Consider the following 24,590-nt stretch of genomic DNA (forward strand, 5'->3'; position numbering starts at 1 on the left):
TCAGACAGAGGGGAACAGTTAGACAGTGGGGAACAGTCAGACAGACAGTGAGGAAGTCAGACGGTGGGGAACAGTCAGACAGTGGGGAACAGTCAGACGGTGGGGAACAGTCAGACAGTGGAGAACAGTCAGACAGTGGGGAACAGTCAGACAGAAGGGAACAGTCAGACAGACAATGGGGAACAGTCAGACAGTGGGGAACAGTCAGACAGTGGGGAACAGTCAGACAGAGGGGAACAGTCAGACAGTGGAGAACAGTCAGACAGTGGAGAACAGTCAGACAGAGGAGAACAGTCAGACAGTGGGGAACAGTCAGACAGAGGGGAACAATCAGACAGGGGGAACAGTCAGACAGTGGAGAACAGTCAGACGGTGAAGAACAGTCAGACAGTGGAGAACAGTCAGACAGAGGGGAACAGTCAGACAGAGGGGAACAATCAGACAGGGGGAACAGTCAGACAGCGGAGAACAGTCAGACAGTGGAGAACAGTCAGACAGAGGGGAACAGTCAGACGGTGGGGAACAGTCAGACAGTGGAGAACAGTCTGGCCCATTGATGAGGCTAACTCTAGAAGTGGTTCCTTCAGTAACTCAAGGGTGACTTGGGCTACCACACAGTCAAACTATCCTTGGTCAGATTTTAAATTCTGGTATTTGTTGGATGTGTCATCCACGCATCTACTATTTAATTCAGTAAAAGCATGTTGCCTTTGCTTTACCATTTTATATGAATGTCTTTTTCTAAACAATTTAAAAGAAAGCTGCAGGGCCAGCAAGATGGCTCTGTGGGTAAAGACACTTGGCACCAGGCCTGAGGACTGATTTTGATTGCCAAGTCCCACATGGTAGAAGGTGAGGACCTCTGTCTATGACCTCTGCTCCCCTCCTGTAGTGGGTAGCTGTTCCATCTTTGACCTTGAAACACTGCCCCTAGTGAGGCAGTCGGTAACTGCCATGCCTACCTAGGTCCTGCCCCTGGGGTGTGGCCAAGATGGGAGCCCTTAAAACCCGAGTTCCGTACGTGACTGCAGACCAAGTCAGAGTTCTCCAGAGAACCACGCTGGACTACACCTCACCTCTCCCGGATTCTATAACTGACCCCTTTACTGGCTGTAAGTTACCCCAAAATCAACCTCCTTTAACTACTAGATAAACTATGTGGAGTCACCTTGTTAAATCCCCGCTTTACCCTCCCTCACTCTGAACAACTCCACATGATAAATAAAATGTAATAAAAATAAATTAAGCCACTGACATTATAATACTTTATCCCAAATACTAACATTTATCTAAAAAATCTGAAGATGGTCCTCTAAAGCAGCATATCTCAAACTTTGGGGGTCAAATATCAGATATTTACATTACAATTCATGACAGTGGTTTAAAAGAACATGGCCCTCATAGGCTCATAGAGAATGGCACAGGAGGTGTGACCTTGCTGGAGTAGGTGTGGCACTGTTGGATGAAGTGTGTCACTAGGGGACGGGCTTTAAGCTCTCAGAAGAGCAAACTATGCCCAGTGTGGCATTCTTCTCCTGCTGCCTGCAGATCAAGATGTGGGACTCTCAGCTCCTTCTCCAGCACCATGTCTACCTGCACGCCACCATGTTGCACCATGATGATAATGGACTAAATCTCTGAATGGGTGAGCCACCCCAATTAAATGTTTTCCTTTATAAGAGTTGCTGTGGTCATGGTGTCTCTTCACAGCAATAGAAACCCTAACTAAGACAGTAGCAAAATTACAGTTATGAAGTAGCAATGAAATAACTGTGGTTGGCGGTCACTACAATGTTAGGAACTGTAGTAAAGGGTTGCAGCATTACGAAGGTTGAGAACCACTGCTCTGGAGCCTATAACCACACCTGTACACCTGTCACCCACAGCCACAGGCCTACACACCTGTCATGCATGCGCTCCACTGGCTGCAGCTAAGTCTGAGACACACCAGGGCAGTGGTGGCATCAGTGAGCCAGCAGCATCAGCATGCACCTGAGCACTGCATCCTGCAGAGCAGCACAGCTCTCCTCAGCTCCTTACCCTGCACGGACTGCTCTGACTCTGACATCTTCCCTCTCTGATTTCTCTTTTTCTTGACTTTCCTATTTTCTTTTTCAACTACATACAGAGTGTTGTAACTAGAAAACTTGAAAAAAGATAATCACGAATTCTGTAATGCCAAGAGAGCTGTTTCTTTACCTTCTAAGTCGGAACAGTTAAAAAGAAGGCAGGGAACGTGAGGCTGTGAGACTGTCTGCCCGGTGACCCCTGACAGAAAAGAGTGTGTCTGAGGGGTTCTATGTTACATGCACATTCCGAGCTTTGCACTTTCTGGGACACACTATGGAATTCTTTTAAAGTGGTGTTAGTGGTCATTCTAGCAAAGTTAGGTATTTGTGGGGTTGGAAATTTAGCTCAGTGAGAGAGCACTCACCTAGCAAGTGCAAGGCCCTGGGTTCAGTCCTCAGGGCAGAGAGGATGGGAGTGGGCTAGAAAATTCCAAAAAAAAGACCATAAAACAAGGTAGCTAGAAGGTTAGGTATTGGTCCTTGGTTGGAAACACGACTCCATCTTGGAACTGTTTTCAAAGAGAAGCAGAATCATCCTAGATTTGACTTACCGCATCTTCCCCAGACACACAGCTCTGGCCACGTGGCCATCCAGTAAACTCTTCTGTAATTTAACGGAGTTACTTTCTGAAGGAGACAAGCCGCCTCTATTTAAAGTACAGGGAACCTGACATGTGATTCAGATGGGCTTGTTTGCATCTCTCCCAAACTCGCCCGTGACGGAATTAGGAGGGGCCCTTGGAGATGGCCTACTGGACATTTACAAAACAGACCCAGGAGGCTGGTCCACCCCTTCTACATGGGGCAGCATGATTGGAAAGGCAGCCAGCAGTGAACCAGGAAGACACCGGCTCTTGGACTTCCCAGCCTCCGGCTGCTTCTGCCATTTTGTTATAGGAACAGGAATGAAGAGGTTGGGTCTTTATCAGTTAGCACTGAAATAAACCGTGGGCCAGGGCAAGCAGGAAGACACTCACCAGACTGGCACTCTGCACAGGCTCTGACAGGACCCTCGCTGCAGCTTCCTCCTGGCAGGGAGCAGTGGACACAGTGGCGTTCTCCTGGGCCAGCCCAAGCAGCTGTGCACTGCCCGTACCCCTCAGCTTGTCTGCATGCCGCTGGTTTTCTTTCTCCAGCTTGATTTTGGCTAACTGTGCCTCTAACATCCAATGTTCCTTTTCCTGCTCCAGTTTAGAAATCTTTTCCAAACTCTGCTGAACCTGAAAAAGTAAAAGGATTTTCCACCTTAGAGAATGACAGGGACAGAATGTAAAAACAATAGAAATTTTTATATTGGACACCAAAGGAATAACCCTAACTAAATTCAGAAACTGAGCCAACTATTTAAAAATCTGTATCCATCAGAGGACTTCATGGGAAGATAGCTCAGTCAGGAAGTGTGGGACTGGGTTTGTTGCCCAGAACTCATCCTAACAAACAATGCCCGCTCTGAGGAGGTGTGGGGCCCTGGAGCTCTCCACAGCCTACATGGTGAGTTCCCAGCCAGGCTAGCTCTCTCTTGGGGTGGGGGGGTGGGCAGTGCCTGAGAAACACCAGTAGCTCAAGACTCCTCTGGCCTCCATGGGCCTGCACAGACAGTAAGAGACGTTCAAAGGGTGGAGAAGGGTATGAGGAGCACCCAACACAGACCTGTTTCTGTGATACTCGAATCGTATACAGAATTCCTGAAATCCAAGAAAAAGACACCAAGGCAGAAAACAGCAAAAGCAGAAACCAAGAGTCAGAGAAGCGTGGGAATAAACTATGGCCACAGAGGCACTGCCTGTCCCTGGCGCTAAACACACTCCCACTTCACTAAAATTCAAAAAGCACAAAGCTGGATGTCGGGGGACATGTGGGCTCTCCTCATGAGCGATGAGTGCAGGTCAGGCCTGAAAGAGCATATACGTGCTACACGGCATAATTTCATTTATGAAAACTCCGTATCGGCCAACAAAACCAGTCTAGGAAAAATTAGAAAAAGAGAGGAACAAAGCCAATCTGTGGTGTCAGAATGCAGACAAGGGGCAACCATGTTACAGAGGGGCCTTCGGGAGGTAATTGTTGAGGCACACCTGACACAGTGTGAAGCACACACACACACAGAGTCTTTACAACTTTAGGTCCCGGTTACAATAGTGTGTACACACACACGCACACACACACACACACACACAGAGTCTTTAGAACTTTAGGACCTGGTTACAATAGCGTGTTTACTTGTAAAAACTGTGGCATGCATTAGGGATCTGTACACTTTTCTATATGTTATACTTTTTTTGAAAAAGTAGTTTTGTTGGTTGGAGAGCTCCCTCATCAGTTAGGAGCACTGGCTGTTCTTGCACAGGACTGAAGTTTGGTCCCCAGAGCCCACATCAGATGTCCACGGAGGCCAGAGGAGGATATCAGATCCCCTAGAACTGCAGTTACAGACAGTTGTGAGCGGCCCTGGGAATCGAACCAGGGTCCTCTGGAAAAGCAGCCAGTGTTCTTAACAACTATGCCATTTTTTCCAGTCCTATAAGGAGTGTTCCCCCAAATTAAAAATAAATCAGATGTTAAAGTTATTTAAATAAATCTCTGACAAAATCTAAACTGAATCAGTTTATACCAATTTTTGAAAGAAAGAGTACCTTCCACGCAATCTACTTCCCCAACTCAACTGACAACAGAAGGAAACACCTAATGAGTCTCCCTCCGCCCTCTCCTTTACTGTCTCAGTGCCTCCTCATCTATACACCTCAAAACCCTTCTACAGTCTCAGTGTTACTCATCTATACACCTCAAAACCCTTCTACAGTCTCAGTGTTACTCATCTATACACCTCAAAACCCTTCTACAGTCTCAGTGTTACTCATCTATACACCTCAAAACCCTTCTACAGTCTCAGTGTTATTCATCTATACACCTCAAAACCCTTCTACAGTCTCAGTGCCTCCTCATCTATACACCTCAAAACCCTTCTACAGTCTCAGTGCCTCCTCATCTATACACCTCAAAACCCTTCTACAGTCTCAGTGTTACTCATCTATACACCTCAAAACCCTTCTACAGTCTCAGTGCCTCCTCATCTATACACCTCAAAACCCTTCTACAGTCTCAGTGTTACTCATCTATACACCTCAAAACCCTTCTACAGTCTCAGTGTTACTCATCTATACACCTCAAAACCCTTCTACAGTCTCAGTGTTACTCATCTATACACCTCAAAACCCTTCTACAGTCTCAGTGCCTCCTCATCTATACACCTCAAAACCCTTCTACAGTCTCAGTGTTACTCATCTATACACCTCAAAACCCTTCTACAGTCTCAGTGTTACTCATCTATACACCTCAAAACCCTTCTACAGTCTCAGTGCCTCCTCATCTATACACCTCAAAACCCTTCTACAGTCTCAGTGTTACTCCTCATCTATACACCTCAAAACCCTTCTACAGTCTCAGTGTTACTCCTCATCTATACACCTCAAAACCCTTCTACAGTCTCAGTGCCTCCTCATCTATACACCTCAAAACCCTTCTACAGTCTCAGTGCCTCCTCATCTATACACCTCAAAACCCTTCTACAGTCTCAGTGTTACTCCTCATCTATACACCTCAAAACCCTTCTACAGTCTCAGTGTTACTCCTCATCTATACACCTCAAAACCCTTCTACAGTCTCAGTGTTATTCATCATCTATACACCTCAAAACCCTTCTACAGTCTCAGTGTTACTCATCTATACACCTCAAAACCCTTCTACAGTCTCAGTGTTATTCATCTATACACCTCAAAACCCTTCTACAGTCTCAGTGCCTCCTCATCTATACACCTCAAAACCCTTCTACAGTCTCAGTGTTACTCCTCATCTATACACCTCAAAACCCTTCTACAGTCTCAGTGTTACTCCTCATCTATACACCTCAAAACCCTTCTACAGTCTCAGTGCCTCCTCATCTATACACCTCAAAACCCTTCTACAGTCTCAGTGCCTCCTCATCTATACACCTCAAAACCCTTCTACAGTCTCAGTGTTACTCCTCATCTATACACCTCAAAACCCTTCTACAGTCTCAGTGTTACTCCTCATCTATACACCTCAAAACCCTTCTACAGTCTCAGTGTTATTCATCATCTATACACCTCAAAACCCTTCTACAGTCTCAGTGTTATTCATCATCTATACACCTCAAAACCCTTCTACAGTCTCAGTGCCTCCTCATCTATACACCTCAAAACCCTTCTACAGTCTCAGTGCCTCCTCATCTATACACCTCAAAACCCTTCTACAGTCTCAGTGTTACTCCTCATCTATACACCTCAAAACCCTTCTACAGTCTCAGTGTTACTCCTCATCTATACACCTCAAAACCCTTCTACAGTCTCAGTGTTACTCCTCATCTATACACCTCAAAACCCTTCTACAGTCTCAGTGTTATTCATCATCTATACACCTCAAAACCCTTCTACAGTCTCAGTGTTATTCATCATCTATACACCTCAAAACCCTTCTACAGTCTCAGTGCCTCCTCATCTATACACCTCAAAACCCTTCTACAGTCTCAGTGCCTCCTCATCTATACACCTCAAAACCCTTCTACAGTCTCAGTGTTACTCCTCATCTATACACCTCAAAACCCTTCTACAGTCTCAGTGTTACTCCTCATCTATACACCTCAAAACCCTTCTACAGTCTCAGTGTTATTCATCATCTATACACCTCAAAACCCTTCTACAGTCTCAGTGTTATTCATCATCTATACACCTCAAAACCCTTCTACAGTCTCAGTGTTACTCATCTATACACCTCAAAACCCGTCCGCAGGGTTGACCACTTGTGCTTTTTACCAAACTCCATGATGTTCGCGATGCCATACCTGCTGGGCGAGGCCTTCCCGACTCTCGGTAGAGCTGAGAAGAACCCGGCGGTTCGCCACTGCTTCCCCGTAAGGCACGGACTCTGTGAGGGGCTGGGAGAAAGCGCTGGAGTCATGAAAGGGTCCAACACAGAGTAAGAACGCTGAGAGGCATGTACCATAGACCAAGCCGCTTGCCAACACAGACCACGTCCTTCTTTCGTGTGAAAAGAAAAACACATTTGAAAAAGAGAACGGAGACAGGACATCGTCATGGCAACTGTACACCTCTCCAACTCTGTGTACCAGAACACAGGCGGAGGCAGGACAGGAAACGGGAGCAGATAAAGCACAGACAAATCTCCTGTGACACACGCTGCTTCCAGCTCAGTGAAGACAGGAAGGCCTGACAGGGCCAGGAACGGTCAGAGAAAGAGCAAGGGGCTTCTTTCACATTTAATCATGACCAGTCTGAGACGAACTACTTAAAGTTAGATGAAAAAAAAATACAGCTGCATGTTTCTATAACCTCGGGAAGAGGGCTCTGGCTGCGAATAACCACCACAGCAGAAAGAGATCTACTGGGGGAAAAAAGAAAGAAAGCAAAGACAAACACCAACCAACCAAAAAACCAAACAAAAGATCAGGAAAAAGACCTGTTGAGTGATAAATAACATAGGATCAAAACCCGTAGGGTGGTGAATGGCTCAGCGGGCTAAGACACTTGTTATCAAGGCTGACAACCTGAGTTCGATCCCAGGACCACGTGGTGAGGGAGAGGACTCCTCCAGGTTGTCCTCAAAGTTCCACATACATGCCACGGCATGTGCGCACAGCTCCCACCTCAGCCATTCAAAATAAGTAAAACCTAACATTCTCTGTTCTAAAAAAAAATACCATACCAAAATGGTAGAAAGTATTTTCTATATAAACACGATTAAAATTCTTAATGTAGAGTATCCAGGAGAGGTAGGGATGGATCTGTCCTTGGCACATTATATATATGTAAGAACTGTCAAGGAATAAATTTAAAATATTCTTTAAAATTCTTAATATATAGGGAACTCTTTCCATTTTAGCTAGGAATTTTTATTTTAAGACAGACTTCAGCAGGGCGGTGGTGGCACACGCCTTTAATCCCAGCACTCGGGAGGCAGAGCCAGGCGGATCTCTATGAGTTCGAGGTCGGCCTGGGCTACCAAGTGAGTCCCAGGAAAAGGCGCAAAGCTACACAGAGAAACCCTGTCTTGAAAAACCAAAAAAAAAAAAAAAGACAGACTTCAATAGAGAGCTGATAGAACAAATGACGACCATGAAAAGCCACCCTATCTGACTAGTCAACAGAGACATGCACATAAAAACAATAGGGAACTGCTCGCTGAGCCAGACGAACACCAAGCTAATGTATAAACAGGTAGCAGTCCTGAGTGTAGTCTAGAACACTGAACTAGTAGAAGTAGAAAAAAAAAGAAATAGATTTATAATTTTTTCTAACTATAGTAAGAATATATGGTCACTGACAAAAATCAGAAAATGAAGCAATACATTATTTTACTCCTAATCTTACCACCCACATGTGACTCTTCCCTTTGTTAGACTATGTCTAAATGCAAAACACTAACTATAGTACATGTGTACACAGAGACTATGAAATCAAAATGTATCTCCTGTTTGAATGTATTCTTTTAGAAGCTTTTACCCTCCCGATGCATTGTGTATATTCCATACATATTTTATACACATAATACATATGTATGATATAAACCATTATTAATGACTGTAGCCATGTGCCACTGCCCCTAGCTGATGGTCATTATTCTGATGGCTCTCTAGTATTTCTCTCTATGAATGTATAATGGTTTTCACTGTTGTATGCAGTGCTGCATGTAGTGAGTATAGTTTGTGTTTTAGCGTTTCAACTACACAACACATATAAACATTCTTAAAGTAGAACACTCCAGGCAAATCATCCCTGATTTCAGATTCAATTCAGGGGTAATCATAATTACCAGCTTGATATGTATGCCTGGGCCCTTTGCCCATTTATAAGCATCTCTATAGATCTATGCACATTGTATAGAATTTCTTGCCATTTTCTTAAACCTAAGTTTTACTGTACAATTTGCTTTTTGCATTCAGAATATTTTAGGGATCTGTCTGTCACTCTGTATGCAGTGCCTACTGTATTCCTGCTTGAATGAAGCATAGAGTTTTATATTACATGAAGAATGCTTCATGGTTCACTGAGGTTTCCTTCGACCGATGAGCGCTGAGCGGCCAATCTTGACTTTTCACCATCTACAGTAGTAACAGTGCTGTAGCCCCTGCAAACACCCTGCAGGCACATGTCTGGACCACTAAGAGTCCACTGTTTAAAGCCACTGAGTCTGCATGACTCACAGTTCTCCCACTCCATCTCTTCTGAGGGGCAGCCCTAGCCATGTGTAAGGCTAGCTGGCACCCTACAGCTGTCTAACTGGTGTCTTGATGACTGATTCTGCAGAAAGGAACCGCTGACTGAAAGTCTGTGAGTGCTTCCCATGTTCCAAAAGAAACACAGAAAGGACATGCTTGCAGTGGTGCACACCCAACCCACGATCCCACGTAAGCACATGAGTGACTGTTAGCAGCAGCACACAAACCTGTCTCAAAGCCTTCATGTAGGCAGCAGCCTTCTTCTTGTACTGTAGCATGCATTCAGCTGAAAGGGGACTAATGAATCCACTGGCTGTCTTGGGCCCATAGCTCAGTGAAGCAATGAAGTAGTCGATGTTGTTGCTGAAGAAAGATGCAATCTAAACACAGCATGACAAGAAAACATTCTATTTTCCAACAGTGATCTAAAATATCTACCTCACAGTTCTGCAGTGGTTTGAACGAGAATGGCCCCCATAGGTTCCTATGTCTGAATGGTTCCCCAGTTAGCGGAACTATTTGGGAAGGATTAGGAGGTGTGGCCCTGTTGGAGAAGTACGGACTTGTTGGAGGAAGAGTGTCACCAGGGGTGTCTACCTGCAACTTTCAGCTATTGCTCCAGTCCCACACCTGCCACCAAGTTCCCCACCAGATGATCATGGACCAACCCTCTGAAACTGTAAGCACACCCCCAGTTAAATGCTTCCTAAATTGCCATTGTGTTTCATCACAGCAATCCAACAGTGACTAAGACAAAGTCTCAGAGCAGTCTGAACGGAAATGAAATTTCAACACCTGACCCCAAATCTACACCTATGTATTTGCAAATACCTTCACAATGTGTGATAGAAATGAGACACCCAGTAAATGAGAAGATTTCAGACACACCCGCTCTGTTTAGTTTCTGTCCCTCTGTAGGTGACTGACTTTCTTTTTTGAGACAGGATCTCACTATGTAGCTTTGGTTGGCCTAGAATTCACTATGAAGACCAGGCTAGCCTTGATCTCAGAGATCAGCCTGCCTCTGTCCTCAGAGTGCTGGGATTACAGGCATGAGCCATGCCTACTTGTAGTTGTTTCTCATAAACTATAACTTCTGTAGTGATCTCAAGCTATGTTTGGGTTTACGTTAACTTTGAATATTTCATATCCCAACAGAATAGATATGGCATAAGCATCTTAAATATGTACTGTCTACATAAACTTAGTCCTGTAAAGTCTTAACTTGTTAATAGAACAGAAAAGAAGACTAAACACGCAGATTCTTGTCACTCATGGATTTAGTATTTGTTCAGTCTATAGAGCAGCTACAAAGACCCATAACATAATTTTGCTGAGCTATGATTTTGAATTCTACAGTGCTGCGCGAAGTGGTGATATAAAGAAATGTCTGGCTAAATATCCTTTCTACAAAAAGAAGTCCTGGATACACCAGCAGGTGTTCTATCTTGCTAAGTATGAGAAAGTGATTTGTGAGTGTTCTACCCTGACAAACACTGCTCAAAACTAAGTAATCAACCCTTAATCATCTACAGGTTTTACGTTTTACCAGCCTTTTACAGTATCAAGTAAACCTCAGGGTAGGTACTATACGGCCCACGTGAGTGAACATTTAGTCACAGCTGGTGGTGTTTGGAGGCTGTGGAAACTTCAGGGTATGGGGTCTTGCTGGAGGAAGCAGCCCCTGGGGAGGACCTCATGGTAACAGGCCTGCTAGTCCCTGCAGGTCCCCTGCCTCCTACCTGCAGATGTGATGTCACCAGCTCCACGGGCCTCACTGCCACGGACCCACCACGGCAGATGTATCTCCTCACACCATGAGCCAAATACAGCAATAGACATTCCAAAGTGGACAGGGGAAAGGCCGTGAGGCCTCAACCCCACCCAGAACTCCAGGCAAGTGAGGAATGCTCAGAGGGGGAGAAATGGTCCTCCCCAGGGAAGAGCACACCAGTTGGTGACCCGATACCAATGGTCAGCCCTGAACACATACATGAGTAACATTACACAGACTGAGAGCGGCGGTGGGAACCCTCCTGGAGTAAGTACCCTGACACGAGGAGAGTGGGGGAGATGGGATGTCACCAGTGGACTGAAGCCAGCTACTGAAGGCTTCAATCCCAGTTTGCGCTCTCATTGTATGCTGTCAACACAAGTGGGGCAGTTTTTATAGAGGTACACATGGCCGTCGGCAGGTTGTGAGGGACAACCACCCATGGTTCGGCATTTCTCCAGGTCACTCTGTCCCGGGGAGCAGGTGACATCATGCTTGGAAAAAAGGCAGTACAAGCAGTACTTTAAATCACTAAACAGATCAATAAATCAGTATCTAATAACTGGTCTTTTCTTCCTTACTCTGCTTCATGAGCAGGTTATACTTAGGGATATATTCCCATGTAACAATAATTAATGAAAAATGAGGCCACGAATGTGGAAGAGAGCAAAAAGTGGTGTTTACGAGGGTTTGAGGGAGGAAGGGAAGAGAGAAATGATGTAATTACATTATAATCTCAAAAACAGGCCTGGAGAGATGGCTCAGAGGTTAAGAGCATTGGCTGCTCTTCCAGAGGACCTGAGTTCAATTCCCAGCACCCACATGGTGGCTCACGACCATCCGTAATGAGATTTGGTGCCCTCTTCTGGTGTACAGGGATGCATGTAGGCAGAACACTGTGTACATAATAAACAAATCTTTTTTAAAAAAAAATCTCAAAAATAAAATAATGAAAAACTACACCTCCTCTCCATTTAATTGCTTCCTGTAAGCCATCTGGTCACAGATAAGGAAACTATCTAATACAGGTGTTCGAGAGAATCAGTGCTCAGGGCTGGGGGCGTGGCTCAGGGGTAACGCCGCCGTCTGCTGCCTGACAACCTGAGTTCAACCTCCAGGGTCCACGGGTAGAAGGAAAGTCTCACTCCCACAAGCTGTCCTCTGACCTTTCCAGCTGTGCCACAGCATGAACACTCCCCACCAAATCAAATGTGTGTGTGTGCGTGTGTGTGTGTGTGTGTGTGTGTGCGTGCGTGCGTGTGCGCGTGCGCGTGCGCGCGTGTGCGTGTGTGCGTGTGTGTGTGTGTGTGTGTGTGTGTGTGTGTGTGTGTGTGATGAAAGCCAGAAGAGAACTGTTTAGGGGAGGGAAGACACCAGGGGGAGAGGAAGGCAGTGGGGATAAGAGGGGAATGGGGGTGAACACAATCAAAGTACAATGACAGATATGTAAGAAATATCATTCCGGGCGGTGGTGGCGCACGCCTTTAATCCCAGCACTCGGGAGGCAGAGCCAGGCGGATCTCTGTGAGTTCGAGGCCAGCCTGGGCTACCAAGTGAGTTCCAGGAAAGGCGCAAAGCTGCACAGAGAAACCCTGTCTCGAAAAACCAAAAAAAAAAAAAAAAAAAAAAAAAAAAGAAATATCACAATGAAACCACTGCTTTGTATCTAAAGTAAAAATTGAAAACAACTTTGGAGGGTTTAAAAGACAGTGAGTGACCCACTCATTCACCATAATGCTGAACAGTGTTTTAAATATTGTACAGACGGTTCAACTGAAGAAAACTTGGGGAAAGATATTGGGTAATGGTGAAAAAAAGTAAAACACTTTTAAAAAAGAAAAAATGAAAGACCTTAAGGTTTGGGGATGTAGCACAGTGGCAGAGTGGTTGCCTACCATGCCCAGGACCCTGGTTCAACTCTAGCCTCCTCCCGGTCCCTGCCACACACACGGACAGACCTTATACTCCACAATCCTTTTACAGATCCATTTTCTGGTCACTTTTTCAAAGGAGCACATTCCAGGGCTGAACTGAGGTTGGGCTAAGCCGAGCACACTGACCTTCCCTGCTCCGTTCGTTAGAGCCATTGCTGACGACAGGACGCAGTCATTAGTGGTTACCAGCTTCTGGGTTGCTGTTGGAAGCTCATGCTCTATGGAGGCCTTCTGACTGTAATGTTTGGAAATGTCTATAAGAAAACCAATGAGATGCAAACATTACTATTTACATACCAGTCGCAAGCCGCTAGCCAGCCTGCTCCATTCTCACAGCTAGACTTCCAGGTTTACTAAGTGCATTTGAAAGCAATGATCCCAAGTATCAAGACTGTGCTGTATCAGGTGGCCACAAAGTGAATAGGGAGTGGTGTGTGTGTGTGTGTGTGTGTGTGTGTGTGTGTGTGTGCATGTGCACACGTGTCTGTATGAGTACATGCACACATGTGTGTACAGGTGCACAAGGAGGCAGAAGAGGGTATTGGAGTCCAGGAAGCTGGAATCACAAGCATTTGTGGGCCACCTGATGTGGGTGCTGGGATTCCACTGGTCCTCATGATTGAGCAGCAAGTGCTCTTAACCACTGAAAAAACCTCTCCAGCCCCTGTACGCAGCTTTTAGCACAGTCCTCTATTCAGAGAAAAGTGACAGAGACTTTCTGTATCCCTCAGCCAACTTTCCATCTTATGTAAATGTTTTTGTTTCAGTACTAAGGATCAAAACCAGCCCAGCAAGCTCTACCTCTGAGCTCTTAGTATTACCTTTCAGTCGTCACTATGAAGGTACCAACAGATTGGCACATTACTATTATATTTAATGTTTGAAAATAAATGATTCTCCTCTCCATATTCGTATGATATCCAAGTATGTAAAAATTCAGTCAACATGTGGTATAAAACTTGCCAGCCCCTAAAGCAGACATTTTCTTGCTTCATCGACTGAAAATCTGACTCAACAGTTGGCTGAAACCATGGATACACAGCCCCCTGGCAGGCCGTCGTGGTTGGCAGGTACTTCCGGTGCCTGTGACACAGGTGCAACCCTGAGAACTAGGTCATCGTGGTGGGCGACATTCTACCCGGCTGCTGTCTCCTCCTCACTGGATCCAAAGGCTTTCCTTATTCAGGGTCTATCCTGACATCCAATTTTAACTCCAAAAAAGCCCACAGGAATGACATGACCTAAACCATAGGCCTTCTTCCTTGTATATTCCTCGGTCTCCTATGAGGCTACTTGCATCAGAGCTCCCAAACGAAAAGCAAATAATCCCCCCCCCACAACACTATCAAAAGATAGATTCACTTGCATTTTACCTAACTCTGTGTGCGTGTGCGCGTGCGCGTGCGTGTACATCCATAGCATGTATGTGGAGATCAAGTGACTATCTGAAGCAGTAGACAGTGCTCTCCTATTACCATGTGGGTCCTAGGAATCAAACTCAGTTCTGGTGATGAACATTTTTACCCACTGAGCCACCTTGCTGGCCCTCATTTACATTTTAATTCTACACACAAAAAAACACATTTTGATAACTCTTGTGGTGGTTTGAAAGAAAACGACCACCAGAGGGAGTGGCAGTATTAGGAGGTGTGGCCTTGTTGGAGGAAGTGTGTCGCTGTGGGGGTGGGCTTTGAGGTCTCCTGTGCTCAAGCCACACCCAGTGTCTCAGTTCACTTCCTACTGCCTGCAGATAGAGACGTAAGATTCGCAGCTCCTGCTCCAACACCATGTTTGCCTGTACGCTGCCATGTCCTACCATGATGATAATGGACTGAACCTCTGAACTGTGAGTCCCAATTAAATGTTTTCTTTATAAAAGTGCCGTGGTCATGATGTCTCTTCACAGCAATAGTAACCCTAACTAAGACAACTCCCATGCTTTTTTTTTATACTAACAATATACCAACCCAACTACCTAAACTTTCCTCCCTGCGTCCAAATTAGACCAAGCAATTATTATTCCTGGAAAAGCAGGAGGGTATAAAGTTGCAACAAAAGTTGTCTTAAAAACCAAGGTTCCCCTGGGCAGCGGTGGCGCACGCCTTTAATCCCAGCACTCGGGAGGCAGAGGCAGGCAGATCTCTGTGAGTTCAAGGCCAGCCTGGTCTTCAGAGTTCCAGGACAGGCACCAAAGCTACAGAGAAATCCTGTCTCAAAAACAAACAAACAAACAAAAAACCCAAGGTTCCACCAGGCCTTGTGGTGCAGGCCTGTAATTCCATACTCAGGAGGCTGAGGCAAGATCACAAATTTGAAGCCAACCTAGGCCACGGGGTGAGATTCTGACCAAAATAAAAAATAAAAACACCTAAACAACAACAAAAAGATGCTTCTGCTAATGCCTGTTAATACGTACTCTGCATTCTCACTTCACCACAATCTTCCAAGCTAGGTAAGGAGGCAGGTTGAAACTGTAACCCTAGCAACGAGGCCCTATAATAATCACTTCCCAGCATCCTTCACATTTCCCATTTTCTGTTTTATGTTCATTTTCAAGAGCAGAAAGAAGTTTGAAAATGTCATACTGAAACTCGTTATTTGGCACACTAAACTAAAATCGAGAACTAAGGGAAAGGAAGACAAACAAGTGGCAGCACAGAGGGCCGAGGAGGTCCCGACGCCCACAATCTCTCGCCAAACCAGAAAAACGACACGCTTTGTCCTGGGCCCTCAGCAGCATCCTGACCTCAGGAAATGTACAAACAAAGCATGCTAATGTTTCTAAATCTTTTCGGGTCCTTAGGATGTAACTGCTGAATCAGAATAGCAATATAAATAAAGATATTATGACATGTCAATCTTTAGGGGGCATTAATTATACCCCTACACATTATACAGAACACTTCTACACGAAGAAACTGTTTCCTGTCAAATTAGTCACTAACTTCAACAGTGAGTGAGCCGTCCAGGCACCGGGGCTGATGCCCTTCCAACAGTTCCTGCACCTTCCCCCCTTCCCACATTTCAGAAGGGAAAGCGGGAGGGGGCGGGGCTTCTAGAAGCAACACAGAGCTACAGATTGATTTCAACTCAGAGACGCTCAAGACGTGTAAGAAAAGCACCACGTTCACTTTCAGAAGAGAAGCGAACGGAAGAGCAGAAGGCCGCGCTGTGCACGTCCACGTACACCAAGTGCTGCTAAGCCTTTTCTGATCTGTAACCCTTGGCAGGCAGATCTGAAAAGTGAAGGTTTCCTCGGACTCAGGTTCTGGTTCAAGGCTCACCTTTCATGACGTCATGAAACCCATGAAGAGCAGCGCCAAGGTTTGTTAGGACGGAAGTGTAGTTTGCCCGAAGGAGCCCATCTGGGTCTGTACCTGGAAAAGCCAGACAAGACATATGAGCATTTCCCCCAAAGCTGACTGCCCACCTTCTTCCATGTTCTGGGGACCACAGAGAATGAAGTCTGCTTATAACATGTCAGAAAGAATGGTTTTCCAAGCCTTTGCATATACATTCACGAATGGTGGTAGGGAATACAGGCACATCTAACTGATATGCATCTCTCGGCACACATTTTTAATGATTAAGAAGCCAAAGGAAGGCCAGTAAAACGGCTCAGCGGGTGAAGGCATTGCCATCGAGCCTGGGGACCTGAGCTTGATCCCAGAATCCTAGAGAGTGGAGAAAACTGATTCCCATGAGTTGTTTTCAGACCTCCACAGTGTGGCAGAAGTATGCCTACACCCTACCCCCTCATACACAAACGCATAACGACACATATCCTGTGCATGCGCGCGCACACACACACATAACCTACACTGAACTCACACACACACTGAGAGAAAAATCAGTAACAACTCAGAAGAAACAGCACAAGTCTGTGACGAGTGAGCCGAGTCATCCCCTCACTAGCTCAGTGCAGCAGAAACCCCACTCCCAACAGACACAGCCCAGCACACAGCCGTCCCTCTCCTGTCTCCCAGCCACGGCAGGATTTCTCCTCTTCCTCCCAGCCAATGGCTGCTGAGGCCAAGCTCTGATCAAGTATGGCCAAGAAGTGGGGAGGGGTTCCTTCCCTCACCTAAGCCCCAACTTCTGAGACCGCGACTCTGCCTTGAACAAGGACTGCTGAGAATGTGTGGTCCTTGTCACCACTGCCTTGGCTCATCAACGTGAGTTCCACACTGAAAGAGGCGAGCCAAAAGACCCGATGTGGCTGTGACACTACTGTGCCCAACACGTGGACCGTGGCTCTGAGAGTTAGCTCTAGGGAGGAGCAGCCTTAGGTTCGGGCCTTTTCTCAAGGGAAATGATTTCACTTGCAATACGTGAGAAGTTCAAGCTGTGGCTCTCAAGGAGAGAGAGAGAGAGAGAAGAAATGGCCAATTCATTAAACTAAACTACAGGCTGTGAAAAGGAACAGGCCTCCTGGGGTCCAAATTACAAACACTAACCTCACAAATGCTAGAGCTAGTTAAATGTTACAACTCGGAAGGCGGCTGTATTTAATGCAATCAGCCTCTGAGTGATGCATGCCCCAAGGCCTTCAGAAAAGCCCAGAGCAATTATCCAGCAATGAGAGGAGCTTAAGCCAGGGTTTGAGTAGGGAAGGCGAGTATAAAGGAGGGCCCTTCAAACCACAGCTCAGAAAACTACATTCTTAAAGAAATAACATGCTCGTGGATCAGAAGACCTAAGATGGCCATGCTCTGTATGTTTCCTGGGCTATTGTAACAAAGTACCATGAATAAAAAATTTACATTGTAGAAACCGACAAGCCAATGCTACAATTCATATAAGGGATCCTGAACAACTGAAACAATCTTGAAAAGGAAGGAGAGAATTGTCACTTCCTCATCTCAACTTTCTACAAAGCGGCAGTCATCAAGATGGTGGGTGGCTGGCACAGGAGACGGTAGAGGGGACAACTGCTCCGGGTCCAGGAGTAAACTCATCACATACGGCCAGCTGCCATTCGAGGAGGGTGCAAGCCCACTTAACAGAAAGAACTGTCAGCACATGGACTGGGGGCTGGGCAGCCACAGGAGAGGATGGGCCAGTCCCTCACCTTCCACCACACACACAAATGAACTCAAAATGGACCACAGACCCGAGTGCAACGATACAACTGTAAAACTCTTAGAAGAAAACACATCTTCACTACTTCGGAATTGATAAGGGGTTTTTAACATATGAAAGGAAAAGCATGATGCCCCCTAACAGAAAGAAAATAACAGTTCAACAGATAATTGGGTTTCATCAAAGTTAGAAAGCTCTGTGCTTCAAAGGATGCTGTAGGCAAAGTGAGAAAGAAGTAGAAGAAAACGCCGTCAATTAGATACCCAAAAAGAGACCTGACTGTGGAATGTAGAGAGAACTATTATTTATAACTCAACAACAGGAAGACAAACAACCCAACTGAAAGTGAGGAAGAGATCCGAACAGATTTTTCACTAAAGGAAATAAACAAACAGGCCAAGGGGCATCTGGCACATCTGGACAGAGGGAAGGGCCAATCAAACACAGTGAGTCACTTCAGAGCCACTAGGAGGCCAACGTCAAGTCCTGTGACAACAGAAGTTAGTGAGGACATGGGGAGTTTAACTCTCACACACAGCAGCAGGGAAGCAAAAAATGGTGCTTTGAAAAACAGCCTCGGTAACTCCTCAAACAGTTCAATATCGTTACCTTATGATCCAGCATGTATATGCCTAGGTACAGATGTGTGCCCCCAGGCCCCAAAGAATAAAAAGGTAAGTCCATATAAAAGCTTAAACATTAATATCTGTAGCATCCTTATTCTTAATAGTCAAACAATCCAAATTTTTGATGGATATACATATACTATTTGGTAAATCTAAACAATGGAATAGTATTCTGCAATAAAAAGAATGGAGTATGGATACATGCTATATTTTGCATCAATCTTGTAAGCTTTGTTGCATGAAAGCAAGAAAACACACCAAACTACATATAATGGTACCATTTATGAATCTGGTAAGTCTGGAGACAGGAAACGGAAAAGTAGCTGCTTAGGGCTAGAGACAGGAGGAATGGCAGAATGGGAAGCCATAGTTAAAGAATAAAGGGTTTCTTCAGGTGACGGGAATGGTGTAAAATGGCCTGCCCTGAAGGCACACATCAGTGAGTGCACAGAAAGCTACTGGTTTGGACTTTAAATGGGTAAGATGTACAGTAGGTAACTGAGAATAAAAAAGACAAAAACCAAGCATTTTTATGCTATCATTTATATGCTGGAATAGAAGTTCCCTCCCTTCCTCCCTGTACAGCCAAAGCTGGCCTTGAACTTGGGAAACTGCCTCATCTTCCTGAGTTCTGAGAACACAGATGTGACCCCAGGCCTAACTAAAACCATGGATGTCTTTAAAACATTAAACTGAGGTCCATTCAATTTCCTCAGTGTCTTTCTCTAATTAGGTGAAAAGGAAACAATGGGTATCTTTAACAAAGGGTCACGATGCCCCCTGCGGCTTCCACAGTCAAGTGGTGTCACCAACAGTGTGACTCACCCTTCTCCACTTAAAAAAAAGACAAGGGGGTTTACATTCAATGCATGGTTAGTGACGAAGAAGACTTGACCTTTACTTCGAAACACAACCTTCAACCTGCTTTGCTCACTGAATTCCAGATCTTATGCCCTGTTCACTCTCCCAAGCTAAACCATGTCCCTTTTCCAGCTCCTTGTCCTCTTGAGTCCTTCCAACTGAGTCCCGAGCAGCAGTCTTACTTACTGGGCAGGGCCAGGAGGGTGATGTATGTCTGCAGCTTCTCAAACATGGCCGTCATCCGCTTCATGTCCTGGGACAGCTCCAGGTTCCTGGCTCTCAGTGCAGGTGTGCAAAGGGAAGATTCACATTCTTCTTCTAAACTAGGAATGGCAGGGGTTCAAAGTGAGCATCCTGGATGACTTTCTTTTCCCTTTTTTTTTTTTTTTTTTTAGTAAAAGATTCATTTTTTGTGTCTAAATGTTTTATATATATATATATATATATATATATATATATATATATAATTTTTTATTTGTCTAAATGTTTTGCTTGCATATATGTCTGTGTACCATTCATGTGTCTGGTTCCTGAGGAGGCCAGAAGAGGGCACTGTACCCCTTGGACCTAGTGTTACAGATGGCGGGGAGCTGCCTTAGGGATGCTAAAAATCAAACCCAGGTGCTCTGGAAGAACAGAACGTGCCCTTAACCACTGAGTCACCTCTCCGGCATGAAAGTAGACTATTTTGAAGTATTAAAGTTATTTTTTCAAAAAATTATTTGTATGTGTGTGCGCGCGTGTGTCCGTGTGCCACAGCGCAGATGCAGAAGTCAGAGGACAACCTGCAGGAGCGGTTCTTGCCTTCCACCCTGAGAATCTCCACAGGCCTGCACAGGAGTCTCCCTGGACCATATTAAAAATTCTTAAAATAGGGACGCTTGTCTCACTCAGTTTCTCACCGAGACTTCTCAGAAGACTTAAAGCCAAACAGTTCCAAGAAACAAAGCAAAATTGTCCCATTTCCCTATGGATTTGGGTGAAAACTGGTAACAAAAGAACAGAACTCCAAGAAAAGCTGTGAAGAAGGAAGGGGGCTGGCTCTGGAGGGTCCCCAGCAGGGCACAGGCTCTGGAGGGTCCCCAGTAGGGCACAGGCTCTGGAGGGTCCCCAGCAGGGCACAGGCTCTGGAGGGTCCCCAGTAGGGCACAGGCTCTGGAGGGTCCCCAGCAGGGCACAGGCTCTGGAGGGTCCCCTGCAGGGCACAGGCTCTGGAGGGTCCCCAGCAGGGCACAGGCTCTGGAGGGTCCCCAGCAGGGCACAGGCTCTGGAGGGTCCCCAGCAGGGCACAGGCTCTGGAGGGTCCCCAGCAGGGCACAGGTGCTGTGCTGAACCAGGATCAGCGATAACACAGCAGATGGAGTGGCTGGAGACTGTGTGAACTGAGTGCTCAAATGAGTGAGTTGGGTAGTTCAGTAATAAACACAGAACCTCTGCTGGGGAAATCCTTAAACTATTTACAGAAGACAGTCCATTTAACTGAATTCCTAAAGAGAATTAATTAAACAAAAACTGGCATGGCTGCTACTATAGGCTCTAATTTAAAAATAAATACTTAATATTGTGATAACAAGGCATATTTTACTGTTTTCAACTTCAAGTGGGTACCTTAACTATAAAGTTGTTTTGAAAAAGAGGACTCTTAATAGTGTTTAACAATTGTAGTAATCAAGTAAAAAGGTTAATATAAAACTAGAAAAATGCCAAGCATGGTGTGTGCCTGCAATCCCACCATCAAAAGGCTGAGGCAGGATGAGGAGCTTCAGGTGAGCCTGTGTGAGCCAAACTCTGTCCCCACCCCCAAAACAAAGCAGAAGAAACCTAGAAAAGTTAGCACAGAAACAGGGTTCCATCTATCCAGTTCCCTCGTCTCCTCTGCTTTAAGATGGCTCCACTCAACCCCGCTCTCCTTCAGGCCTGCTGCTCACAGTGGCTATCTGAAAAAAGGTGGGCCAGCAAGAGAGCTCATCAGGTAAGGGCATTTGCCACCCAGAGAAAGGATTTAGCAAATGCTTTAAAATAAAATCATAAAAATCCAGATGTGCACCCCTCTAATCCCAGCTCTCAGGAGGCTGAGGCAGGTGGAGCTCTATAAATTCAAGGTAAGCCTGGTCTACTTAGCAAGCTCTAGGCCAACCAAGACTACATAGTGAGACCTTCTCTCAAAACAAACAAACAGTATTAAAACTTCCAAGCAATTTGATTAAATTCCCAGTACACTTTTATGCCTTTCTAGAAATGTAAGGTAGAATTAAAAATATTAATGCTGAATATTTAAGGTGGAATATTAGAGGTTTTGGAGTGATGTAGCCTAGAGATCCAGAGCAGATAACCATTTTATTTTATAATTTAAATGTCTCTAACAATAAAAATAAAAAGATATCATTCTAAGGATACCTAAGGATTAAGATTCAAATGAAGAAGTTAAATATTCTAACTCCCATCCAGACATCAACAACAATTAAAAAAACAAAAACAAACAAAAAAAACCCAAAACCAAAATGTTTCTTCCAAAAACTGTGCCATTCCCAATTCTTGAAAACACTGATCATGACCTCATGCAGACAAAGGGCTACTGGAACCACAGCTGATTGGCATTACTCAACCATATGACAGAAGGTCCAGACAGATGCAAGACGCCCTGTTACTATTTGATTAACTCCAGAACAGGTCAGGTCCCACCCGCAGCCCCCCAAGCTCCCTAGCCTCCACGGAATGAATACCTTTTTAACTGATAGGGAAGGATCTTCCTAAGGAAGCGTACGTAGGAAGTTAAGTGGTCTGAAAACATTTTCAATTTCACAGTTGTCTCCTGGATAAAAACATAATTCCACAGTTAAAAGTGCTACCTGGCAATGAGAGCCGAGTTTCCCACAATAAAACGGGGGGAAATTACCAGGACGGTCACAGTATCCTCAGTAATACTCTCGAATACATGCAGCATTCCTTCCTCAAGGGGGCGGACGTAGGACGCGTTTTCATGAAGGTATTGGGAGAACTGAATAGGAGGAGAAGCGTTTGAATTAATTCCACGGAAAACAAGCGTCAGCACTCAGGAGGGGGCTCGCTGACTTCACACTGAAATTCTTTTGAACACACTTCTGGAAAAACCCTCTAAAGCCCCAGATAAAATTTCCCGTCCCCATCCCAATTTAAATCAAAGAAGCAGAGGGGGTGACAGTGAACAAGCAGGCAGCTGAGGGGACAGTGACAGCCAGCACAGCACCCTGAAGAGCGAGCGCAGGGACCCCAGTGAGGAAAAAACAGTAGGTTGGGCGGGCTTTGCCCTATGCACCTCAGTTTTCCAAAGCAGCCCACCAGGCAGCTTCTTGTTACCTCATACACTGTTCAGGGTTAACAAATGCCAGAATGTAAGCAAGGTGAGTTAAAATGTTCATTATCATCACTGATGTCATAGCATGCAGAATCAGGGACTGCGGCTACAGCCCAGGGCCATAGGGTGTGCTTGGTCTGTGTGAGGCTGGGGTGTGTGTAGGGGGGGAGAAATCCCAACACGGGGGGGGGGGGGGGGCGGCAAATCCCTCTATATTCTGGACAATTTAGAAGCAAAGGGGTAAGACGCATTTATAAAACGTCCCAATACCAGCTGGGTATTTCCTAATGGTTCAAGTTTGAGCTTCTGCAGATAGACACGTACTGTCCACTACAAGATGCAGGTGACCCTGTGCAATGCACGGTAACACTGTCCTGCACAGCTCAAGCAGCTGGGCTCCACTGTCCACAGCTCTGAAGTCGGAGTTCCCAGCTGCTTTAAGAATCTAGAAACAGTTTACCCCTTTGGCCATCTTCTAGCAAAAGGTTTGCAAACCTTCAATACTGGAGACTTTGTAGAAAAATCAGAGGGACTTTCATAGGCCAAAGCACTGAAGACGAAATACTGAGAAATACATGAAGTCTTCAAAAGAATGAGGTGTTCTAGACAAATTAAAATTACAAAAGTTATTTTTATGGGGCTCAGTAGATTTGTGCAGTCACTGAAATGGATGAAAAACCAAGCCGCCGAGGCACAAGAATGGTAATGGCTAACTTCTACCGAGTGCTCACTACATGCCAGGCACTCTAGTAAATGGTAATGGTTAACTTCTATCGAGTGCTCACTACACACCAGGCACTCTGGTAAATGGTAATGGCTAACTTCTACCGACTGCTCACTACATGCCAGGCACTCTAGTAAATGGTAATGGTTAACTTCTATCGAGTGCTCACTACACACCAGGCACTCTGGTAAATGGTAATGGCTAACTTCTACCGAGTGCTCACTACACACCAGGCACTCTGGTAAATGGTAATGGTTAACTTCTATCGAGTGCTCACTACATGCCAGGCACTCTGGTAAATGATTATGGCTAACTTCTACCGAGTGCTCACTAAATGCCAGGCACTTTGGTAAATGATTATGGCTAACTTCTACCAAGTGCTCACTCCACGCCAGGCACTCTGGTACTTCTTTCGTTATCTGTGTATATCTGTGACATGGGCAAGCCCCTCTCCCAATTCAAAGCAGAGGGATTAAGCAAGTCTCCCAAGGGGACATAGCTAGAAAGTGTCCTAAGAAGTCCAACTTCAGAGTCCAAGTCTTTGCCATCTACTAGGCACTTTGGGTACCTGTAGACATGGGCATATCCAACCACTAGAACTACAAAGCTAGGCACCAAACAAAAAAAAGCTAGGAAGAGTCAGATTAAGTAGAAAAGCATGGCTGATCACAGGTCACATTATCAAGCTCTCAGAGGACACATCTGTAACAAGATCGCTCAGCTTCCCTTGTATGTGAGCTGGCCTCCAGGCTGACCTCAGTGACGCCCATGTATTCTTGCCTTTGCATGCTACCCACTCATATTGTTTCAGGTTAGTCCGTGTGACCAATAACACAACAGGCATGACAAATGGGACTAGCCAAGTGTCCCCAAGACTATGGCTTCCACGTCTTTTGAGCCAAGCTCTCTGAGGGATGTTAGGTGTCATGTCATG

The 24,590-nt window shown here is 45.4% G+C and overlaps 1 protein-coding gene across 1 annotated transcript in view; it reads right to left on the reverse strand.

Annotated features, from left to right (window-relative positions):
• Ppp1r21 (protein phosphatase 1 regulatory subunit 21) overlaps positions 1-24,590 on the reverse strand; it is a 66,213-nt gene that overhangs the window by 16,473 nt on the left and 25,150 nt on the right. The window contains exons 10-17 of the mRNA XM_059248432.1: positions 22,495-22,596; positions 22,322-22,410; positions 19,785-19,921; positions 16,314-16,406; positions 13,156-13,283; positions 9,549-9,701; positions 6,928-7,020; positions 3,047-3,289 (exon numbers count right to left, since the gene is read on the reverse strand). Of these exons, the coding sequence (XP_059104415.1) occupies positions 3,047-3,289; positions 6,928-7,020; positions 9,549-9,701; positions 13,156-13,283; positions 16,314-16,406; positions 19,785-19,921; positions 22,322-22,410; positions 22,495-22,596 (1,038 nt within the window). The remainder of the gene's footprint in view (positions 1-3,046; positions 3,290-6,927; positions 7,021-9,548; positions 9,702-13,155; positions 13,284-16,313; positions 16,407-19,784; positions 19,922-22,321; positions 22,411-22,494; positions 22,597-24,590) is intronic.

This window comes from Peromyscus eremicus, chromosome 22 (assembly GCF_949786415.1).
Source record: "Peromyscus eremicus chromosome 22, PerEre_H2_v1, whole genome shotgun sequence".
In the NCBI taxonomy this organism is placed as follows: domain Eukaryota; kingdom Metazoa; phylum Chordata; class Mammalia; order Rodentia; family Cricetidae; genus Peromyscus; species Peromyscus eremicus.